The sequence below is a fragment of the Pseudoliparis swirei genome, chromosome 3, assembly GCF_029220125.1.
Source record: "Pseudoliparis swirei isolate HS2019 ecotype Mariana Trench chromosome 3, NWPU_hadal_v1, whole genome shotgun sequence".
NCBI classification, from domain to species: domain Eukaryota; kingdom Metazoa; phylum Chordata; class Actinopteri; order Perciformes; family Liparidae; genus Pseudoliparis; species Pseudoliparis swirei.
This window is the reverse complement of record NC_079390.1, coordinates 13,470,807-13,480,738: the sequence shown is the minus strand read 5'-3', so window position 1 is coordinate 13,480,738 and position 9,932 is coordinate 13,470,807. Positions and strand designations below refer to the sequence as shown.

Below are 9,932 nucleotides of genomic sequence, written 5' to 3'. Positions count from 1 at the left end.
CCCAGCATGTTCACTCTGCTCGGCATCTACCAATCGACTTGTGACTCCGTCACTTCGACCTAATCACTCGAGAAAATCAAGACTGTTTTCTGTCCTGACTCCCTACTGACATCAGGACAGCAGAAAGTCTCTACATCTTCCGCCGGAAACTAAAAACACATCTTTTCCGACTATACCTTGAAGAAAAACAGATTAGCACTTCAGTGGCACTTGAATGGCACTTGAATGACACTTACTTATACATATACATACTTATTTTAGTTTTGATACATTTTATTTTTCCCATTAATTCTTTCAAAGTGATTTGGAAGTCAAGAGGGTTTTGGTTGTTTTTAATTGTCAATTATAATGTTTGCAGTTTTTCTCTAATACTTTTGTGGTTTTGTTTAAGTTCATTTGTGGAATGTCTTTATAAAGATTTTCAGTGTGATTTCTAAATGTCACCATCTTGAATTGATAATGCCTGCGGTTTTGTTGTGCTAATTGTATTTAACATATCCCAAAATTGGTTTTGATTTATGGAGCTTTCAATTTTCTCCAATCTTTCATTTTTATAATTTAGTTTTTTTTCTCCTAATTGTGTATTTATATCTTTTGAGAGTTTCGCTAAAGCTAATTTGTAAGCCTCAATGTTTTAAGTTCGATGTTTTTTGCAGATCTTTTCTCATACTTTTACATTAATTGTCAAACCATTTTTCATTATTTCGCTTGTTCTTGTATATCTCTTAATTTTGGCACGGTTGGCTTTAATAGCTGCCTTGTGAAATAGTGTATTGACGTCAGCAGTGGCCATGTTAACACCAACCTTGGTCGTGTCATACTGATTTTCCCTGAATTCCAACATTTTACCGATTAGATAAGTGGAATTTAGCACCATGATGAATTTATCCCCACTGTCTTGAGCCCATGTATGTCGGGTTGAGTTTGTGCAGTTCACTGGACTCATTTTGGGGGGTTTGAGTTTATTCAAGGTTTTAAAATCAACATTTATTTGGTTATGGTCTCAGAGTGGGGATTACTGCCTGTCAGTGAAGGGGTCCATGTCAGTGAGAGCATAGTCAACTTTACATTACGTGCCTCCATCTGGCCACATCACTGCTGCATCATTTTTGTGTGAAAAAAAGACAGCTTTGGAATTCACTCTTGAGTCAAATAACTCAACAGCTGCCACACACCGGATGGACCTCCTCCTCTCACTGCACAATCAAGCCCTATCGTTTCCACGACACTCTCTTCCAGCATGCTATGGCAGAGAAACAAACACACAGTGAGTAGTCCACAGTTAGTTTATTGGTTGTCACCGTTTTCAGACATTAAGCCCTCTTATGTTTTATCATCATTTTGTGTGGGATCCACTTTGGGGTTCTCAGCCCCCAGAAAAAGGTCCACTTTCTCTCCTTTCATATACTGCGAGCTGCTATGCAATTCTAATCTTCGTTATTAGAGGAGAGGAAACACACATTGATGATAGAATGCCATTTCAGTATGCATGAATTGGAATATCACTGGAGGGAAGGATTCCCATCGGCAAAATGTGTTTCTCACCGTCTAATCTCCAGAAATTAGCAAATGGAACATGGAATTGGGTTTAAAATCCAAACCTAAATATGATTAATGGCCATTGCAAATCATTATGTATTAGGAATCGCCATAATATGGCGATGCTTAGAATCTGGTCGGATTGCAAGGATTTTACAAAAACAGCGGGGCTGTATGACAATAAATAATAATGAATTGTTATCGAGATATGTAACGATTATTCATGAATACATTATGATTTGTAAAACCATAAATAAGTATAAAAGAATGATGGTACTCAGTTTACGCCATTGCATTATATTATTAGTTTAACAAAGATAATTTAACATAACATTAACAATTTAGGACATCCAGTTTTGGAAAAATAGGGAAATCTTTCAAAATGTATGTTATTAATTACATTCTAGTCTCAGGGTTCATCTTCAAGGTGTACAGATACCTATTATTTGATTTACACACAAATCAAATTATCAAGTTTTTTATAAAAATCTAATTAAAGTACAAAAAAGTAAATACAATTATAATTCAATTAATGAATGAAGGATAAGAAATAAGGATAAGTGTAGAATGAATAACGATGATATATTTAAAACATTACAATTAAAAAGGGTGTCTTTTGAACAGTATATGCACCATGGCAAACTACTTAGTGAATGTACCTGCCAGTCCGTACTCGGGTCCACACATTCACAAAAACTGTATGACGTAAAATCTGTGCGCCGAAATCTTACCACGTGGGGATGTTTTTTCTGTTTTTTTGCAAAGATAGCAACACAACCACAGTGGCGCTTTGCTGGTCTGTCAGTGGGCATGAGAAACACTTTAAAGTTTATTTTTTATGTCACACAAATCTCCAGAAATAACCGCAAAGGTTTCGCTCCGAGGGTGACATTGTCTAGACCATGCCCTACGACCCCAACCCTCCTCCGGCTAAAAAATTCAAGCCGGGGTCTGGTTTTTTCCGTCTCGACAGGAATAAACCTGGAATGCTGCTGCCTAGAAAGGGGAATGCCACCATTCCGATAGACGTCCAGAGGAAACAGCTTCCAATCTACCAGGCGAAGCCCCAGCTCCTGAACCAGCTGCGACAGCTCCCCAATGCTATTCTCATCGGTGAGGCGCGCGCTGCCCGGTTAGCCGCTGTTTGTGCGACTCGATTAAAGGGACGATGCACTCTAAACCGGAACTTTATCGTCTGCTTTGCGACATTGTAGCGAGTTTTAATCAGTAAAGTTCCACACATCGTGTTTTGTGATTCACATCAGCAAGGCCTGTGACTATAAACTCAAGAAGAGTTATGTTATCAACTAGCTTAAATAAGTGAGCTGCATTGTATAGTGTAGCACCTGATCTCTGTCTCACCGTGACCCCATTCTCTTTCAGGGGAGACTGGCTCTGGGAAGACCACTCAGATCCCCCAGTACCTGTATGAGGCCGGCATCGGGCGACAGGGCATCGTTGCCATCACTCAGCCCCGCAGGGTGGCTGCGATCTCACTGGCAGCGAGGGTGGCGGAGGAGAAGAAGACTCAGCTCGGCAAGCTGGTAGGACAGAGGACAGAGGACAGGTCTCCCACGTGCACTCGCTTTGTTTACATCCGTGTCATCTAGAGCTCCATCTGTGAGGGCATGAACAGACTTCCCCAGTTGCGCCAGTGCTTGCAACACTTCACACCAGTGGTTCTCAAACTTTTTCTGTCGCGCCCCATTTCGGAGGAAGAAAAATGTTCATGTAATGTTCAATTGTACTGTCCTGTATGTCACATGTCATACATATGACAATTGTTAGTGTGTCTGAGCTCAAAGACACGCGACAACACGTTTCCTTGTGATAGCCACCGAGCTTCATGTGAAACAGCGCGATCGCACATGCGCAAGCGTAACCTGTGAACGGCGTCACCGTAACGTAAACATGAACACGTACTCTTGGAATAGGTGAAGTTCTCCACACTGCCCCCACGCGCCCCACCTGTAATACCTTGCCGCCCCACAGTTTGAGAACCACTGCTAACCCAAATAAAACTTCTCTGCAGGTCGGCTACTCGGTGCGCTTTGAGGACGTCACGTCCTCCGAGACGAAGCTGAAGTTCATGACAGACGGTATGCTCCTGCGCGAGGCCATCGGCGACCCCTTGCTGCTGCGCTACACCGTGGTGGTCCTGGATGAGGCTCACGAGCGCACCGTGCACACAGACGTGCTGTTCGGCGTGGTTAAGATGGCTCAACGCAGGCGCACAGAGCTGAACAAGATTCCCCTGAAGGTAGGTAGGGGTTCCAGTTTTCCTGGCTTCAATAAGAGTTTATTTGACCCTGGGCTAATCCCTTACACTGAATGTGCTCATGAGATGGTAGAAGCTCTCCTCTTTATTCGTGTCCATAGATCTGTGTTGATTTGTTAAAGCATCTTCATTTGTCCACCCAAACTTCTCTGTGGGGTGTGTAACCCGCACAGGTCATAGTGATGTCGGCCACGATGGATGTGGATTTGTTCTCCGAGTACTTCAATAAGTCACCTGTGCTGTACCTGGAGGGCAGGCAGCATCCCATCCAGATCTACTACACCAAGCACCCCCAGTCCGACTACCTGCAGGCTGCGCTTGTCTCTATCTTCCAGATCCATCAGGTCAGAGCCGGCAAAACAATTCAGGCCGGGAATCTAATGTCGGCCCAGCCGATCTCCACAATTTGTTTTGCTTTTTAAATATAGACAATAGATTTCTTTTAGTTTTTCCTACACACAAAAACTGCTTCAGAGAACACCACAAAAAGTTAATGCCAGCTACGAGTCTTCAGCTTAAAGAATTAATTGCAATTCTATAATAAAAAGGAATAAATATTAAAATATATAAAATTTAGGAGTTTTTGCGTTTCACTTCCTCAGTGTGCTAACTGGCTCTGGTAGTGTTGCTCCAGACAGAGAAGAGAATACAGGTCTTTATTTTCAATATTATCTCAGATGCTTTCCTACAGAACTTGATCAAATGTAGCAACTTATTTCATCTATTGATTTTTTTCAACATAGATCCACCTCAAGAAAGGTGATGCAATGTTATACACGTGTTGCTAGCCCACCCCTTGTTCGTGAGGACGAGTATCTGTCCTTTTGCAGCATTTAGCTACGTCACTTTGCTGCACAGCTTTTTTTGCAGCCAATCACGTGTGGCGGCTGGCAGCGATCCTACCTATCGGGCTGAAGCAGGCGGAGCAACTGTCTGCAGTTCAGAGCAACTGTATCTGCATTACATACTATGCATTCAGGGTTTCTGAACTATTTGCGAGGGGAAATAATTTGTATAAATAGTTAGACTGGTTGAAAGGTTGTCGAATTTATGTGTGAACAGCAGCGTTTCCTCTTTCAAATCAAAGCCCAAACAATTCAGTCTATTTCCGTTCCCACTAACATTCTTGCCAACTGCTATTAGACTTTATAAGAAATCTCCTCTGGCCAGATCCTCCTCAAATTGAATCGACATCAATAACCGCTTTCACTTTATATACTTTATACTCACTTATATACACTCCATATACTTTACATTTTTTTCATACATTTAATGTCCTGCTCTGCTATTTTATTGTATTGTATATATTGTCACCTTCTCAAACACAACACAAACCTGCAACTAAAGAGACTGTGCTCATATTCTGTCGTGATTGTTCGAGACATTGGAACCGAACGCAGCCTTTTTGTTTGCGTGCAGGAGGCCCCTCCGTCCCACGATATCTTAGTCTTCATGACGGGTCAGGAGGAGATCGAGGCTCTGGCCAGGACGTGCCGGGACATCTCTAAGCATCTGCCGGACGGCTGCAGCCCCATGCTAGTTATCCCTCTGTACGCCTCGCTGCCCCCGGCACAGCAGCTCAGGGTCTTCCAGCCGGCTCCCAAGGTAAAGGCAACAGCGAGCGTAGGAGAGACAGAGCGGTGTGGACAAAGGGACTTGTTTGTGGGGGGCGGGGGAGGTGGCACGCTTTTGCTCAAAGAGAACATCTGAGCAAATCTCAGATGTGCTGATGCTTGTCTGGCTTTGTCCTTTTTTTAAAGGGCCACTTAGTGTCTTGCTATGTGTATCGTAGACTTCATTCTATATTAAATGTGTACGTTGCCCATAATGTTGTCCTTTCTACTATTTCCAGGGATGTAGGAAGGTCATCCTCTCCACCAACATTGCAGAGACGTCGGTCACAATCTCTGGGATCAAGTTTGTCATAGACACAGGGATGGTGAAGGCCAAGCGCTTCAACCCTGGTCAGATGATTTAGTCTTCTCACACTCTCACATCAGTATTAACTATTGAATCATGAATAGTGTCTTTTATAAGAGGCCACCTAGTTGTTGTTTTTATCACCGGTAGGCCCACAGCAGTCAGTGGAAAATAACTAAGTATATATCAAGTACTGTACATTTTTGATTATAATTTTTTTTTCTTCATAAAATGTTAATTTCTACCTATGTTGTTGTAGGACTCAAGGTCGGTCTCAGACAAAGAGGACTGGATTTTATTTCCATTACCATTGTTCACATTATTACTGACTGTGATTGCTCACGGAAAACATCGGTATGTTAACAATAACACAGACTAGACTTCGGAGGGAAATATTGTCCACTACATTAATCAAATAGCTATACTGACTGTTTACTGTCCTGTTAAAGATGTTTACATCGAGAGCTCAAGAAGCTCCCTAAATGAAATGCTTCGCTAACGATAAACAGAACTTCCCACCCTGTTCCACCTATATACAAAATAAAACACATGTCCTGTTGAGGGGCCCATGTCATGATTCAGCTGTCTATGAGACCGTTAGTTTAACTTCAAATCCTAAGTAAAAAATAAAAGATTTTTTTGATGAACCCATTGGACTAATCTCCCTGACTGATTATAAAGTAGTTCAAGCCGCTTGCACGTTGTTGTATTAACACTCTCACGATGTCATGTATAATCATATCCGTCTCGGGGGATAGTACTTTTTGCTAATATTACTTCTGTACTTTAGGGTATTGTGTTTTAGTCGTTCGGTTATTTGGCTCTGATGTAACTGTCCGTGTGCCGTGTGACTCTCAGACAGCGGGCTGGAGGTGCTGGCCGTGCAGCGGGTCTCCAAAGCCCAGGCGTGGCAGCGGACTGGCCGAGCCGGCAGGGAGGACTCCGGCTCTTGCTATCGCCTCTACACCGAGCTGGAGTTCGACAACCTCATCCCCATGACCGTGCCCGAGATCCAGAGGTGCGTAGGACGTCTTTGTCTCCATGCAGATAATAGCCTCCCCCGCATGTTGATCCATTTAGGTGAGGGTGTTTGAACGACTGTGTGTGTGTGTGTGATTATGTGTGTGTGCTTACAGGTGTAACCTAGCCAGCGTGATGCTTCAGCTCATGGCTCTGGGGGTTCCAGACGTGACACATTTTGATTTTATGTCCAAGCCTTCGCCAGGTAAGATGCTGATCACGAAACATATTAGCCGTGCATTCTGGACGCCGTCCAGCAGGGTCGGTGCGTCGTAGTGACCCCCGCTGTGTTTATCCCAGAGGCCATCCGCTCTGCTGTGGAGCATTTAGAGCTGCTGGGGGCCGTCGAGAGGAAGGAGGGGCAGGCTTTCCTCACCGTTCTGGGAAAGAAGATGGCAAGCTTCCCTCTGGAGCCCAGATATGCCAAGGTAAAAACAAACAAACAGAAAAGCGTGCCACACTCTGCGCATGTTGACTGAAAGTGGCAGCCTGCGGCGCACGCTGCACCCAAATGATATGACGGTGTGACGTCCCCCTGCCTCGTGTGTCTCGTCTGACAGACCATCCTGCTGTCCCCCGACTTCTCCTGCGGCGAGGAGATTTTGAGCATCGTGTCTCTGATGTCGGTGGACACCGTGCTGTTTAACCCTCCCGCCCGGCGGGAGGAGGTGCTCGCCGCACGCAAGAAGTTTGCCTCCAGCGAAGGAGACCACGTGACGCTGCTCAACATTTACAGGGCGTTCAAGAAAGTCAGCGGCAACAAGGTAAGTAGAGCTGGACGAGGGGACGAGGGGATGTAGTGAGTGTGTGAGAGACGACGCAAACGTCCTAAAAGACGTGCTGTTGCTGAGCTACGTCTGCTTCTACAGGAGTGGTGCCGGGAAAACTTTGTCAACAGCAGGAACATGGGGCTGGTGAAAGACGTCCAGGCTCAACTCCGAGATATCTGCCTTAAGGTACACATCTTCAACATGATCGTGAATACTGATGTTGTTCTCTGTAGGGCTGGTAAATATCACCTAAAAATCATATCGTAATCCCATCACCGTGGTAAATCGTGAAACAGCATCCTCTTTGTTTACTAAAACAGGTGGAATCCAACTGTGTTAAATGTTCCGTATTATACTGCCATATTCCTGACGACACTATTAATAACTAAATGCTGTGGCGGATTGAACTCCAGTGAGTCGTTATTGTGAGCTAACGCGTCCCGTTCTGCCCGTTGATCCGCCAGCTCAACATGAAGCTGGAGTCGTGCGGGGCGGACACGGGGAGCGCCCGTCGCTGCCTTGCCCATGGGCTGTTCGTCAATGCAGCCGAGCTGCAACCCGATGGCAGCTACCTGGCCCTGGACACCCACCAGCCCGTGGCCATCCACCCGTCCTCCGTCCTGTTCCAGGCCAAGCCGGCCTACGTGGTCTTCAACGAGCTGCTGCACACGACCCGCTGCTACATGCGGGACCTGTGCTTGGTGGACGCCGACTGGCTGATGGATGCGGCGCCGGAGTACTTTGGCCGCAAGCTCCACCCCTCCAGGAGCTAACCAATGGAGAGACGCGACCGGAGTGAACACCCTTCCCTTCCTCAAATCCCTCAGTGGCGATAAAACTGGGAAATGTAATCAAATTCACAATGATGAATTTGGAGGGGATGCTTTTTGATTTTAATACAACACTTTTCTGTGCAGTTAACTTGTGTGAATCTCACTACCTCCCAGCTGACGAGCATTTGGAACGCGTCACTGCAGCACAGATCTGCACATCGAGGCCTCACAACTTTGACTTCCTGTCATTCAGATTTTATGTCCTGTGTTTTCTCTGCTTGGCAGTATTTGATCTGGCCAACTGAAAAGAAATAAAAAAGATGTCACGCATCGATTCTTTCAACATTCGAATGCATTTAAACCTCATGGATAACCTCACTTGAGCTCAGTCTTGGGCTGAGATAATTTATCTATTCATAAAAAGTAGAATCAGACTTGATAGACTGTTCATCTCATGACATATTGTATTTAGTTGTTAAGCCACCTACACAAACAAGTTTCAGAAATCGGCAGTGAAACTGTTCTGTTCAGTTTAATTTTGAGTGAAAATGAGGAATTAACTTCAACGTTAGCTTCTCAGAAGCTCAAGTAAAGCAGTCTTGTCTTAAGCTTTCCCGCCATGTAGTTTGGGGTTTATACAAAGTGGTCTTAAAGGATTTAATATCTGCAAAGACAGTATATTTGTCTTACCCTCTGAGGTTATGTAAATACAAGAACATCTAAAAATTGCCAACGTGTGAGTTAGAACATGACTTCACTTTTATAATGACGACATGCAGCACTCGTCTCGTCAGCTCGGGCATGCCTTTTCATTTATTTTTACGATTATACCACGGGTTCCCCATACACATGCACATGAAGAGAAGTAGCATGCCTCGTTCTCCAGGTTCTACATATGTTTTACGTCACTCAGGCGTACGCTGACAATATATGTATGCTTAACGCATGGAGACTATAGTGAACGATCTGATCTCAGGTCTTCATACTTTGTAGAATGGCAATCACATCATGTTTAGGATCCGGACGGATGCGCCTCGTGTCGTTTAATTATTTTTACACTGGACTCAGGATTGTACATTGATTAACTAACCTGAATAAATTGCTATTTCTAAGTGTTCAAAATATCAAATGCATCTCGGGCTAGAGACTCATCAGACCATGTTGCAAAGAGGTTCACTCATTTTATTTCAATTTTTTTCTTTTTCTTTTTTCAATCACAAAGGAGAAGTAGACCATTTAAATCTGCATGCCATAAACTTCTTAATCCTTGCATTTGAAGTATTACATAACCTAACCACCATTGTTATAATTTCTACATGAGAGAATGAAGATTAGAGGCCCAAGGGTGGTCCGTCCCCTTTTGAAGATTTACATTTTACTAAGTATGAAAGATCTGAGGGGTTACAGCTGTTCCACTGTCTGTCTTTGACACCAATAAAGTCCCATAGTCTATATCTGTGAGTGTCTGTTAAAGGGCTTCTGTACAATATCAGACATGAAAACATTGGAAATTAATGTTTTGGATGTTTTATTAAAGCTTTCGTCACCCATTACTTTTGATATGCTTATATATTTACAAATTCTGCAAAATAAAATGGAGTTAAACTTCACTCATTACAATTTGCTACTATG

The 9,932-nt window shown here is 43.8% G+C and overlaps 1 protein-coding gene across 2 annotated transcripts; it reads left to right on the top strand.

Annotated features, from left to right (window-relative positions):
• The first annotated feature begins 2,305 nt into the window (after nucleotides 1-2,305).
• On the top strand, nucleotides 2,306-8,630 carry dhx33 (DEAH (Asp-Glu-Ala-His) box polypeptide 33). Of its 2 annotated transcripts, XM_056411491.1 has the most exons (12): nucleotides 2,306-2,652; nucleotides 2,923-3,083; nucleotides 3,572-3,799; nucleotides 3,991-4,161; nucleotides 5,237-5,422; nucleotides 5,670-5,781; nucleotides 6,596-6,755; nucleotides 6,874-6,962; nucleotides 7,058-7,185; nucleotides 7,318-7,521; nucleotides 7,627-7,713; nucleotides 7,992-8,630. In XM_056411491.1, exons 1-12 carry the CDS (start codon nucleotides 2,442-2,444, stop codon nucleotides 8,298-8,300), a joined length of 2,046 nt encoding a protein of 681 aa, XP_056267466.1. In that variant the 5' UTR covers nucleotides 2,306-2,441; the 3' UTR covers nucleotides 8,301-8,630. The 2 variants fall into 2 exon arrangements, with proteins under 2 accessions (XP_056267466.1, XP_056267467.1); XM_056411492.1 differs by lacking the exons at nucleotides 2,306-2,652; nucleotides 2,923-3,083 and adding an exon at nucleotides 3,088-3,106.
• The last annotated feature ends 1,302 nt before the right edge of the window (nucleotides 8,631-9,932 follow it).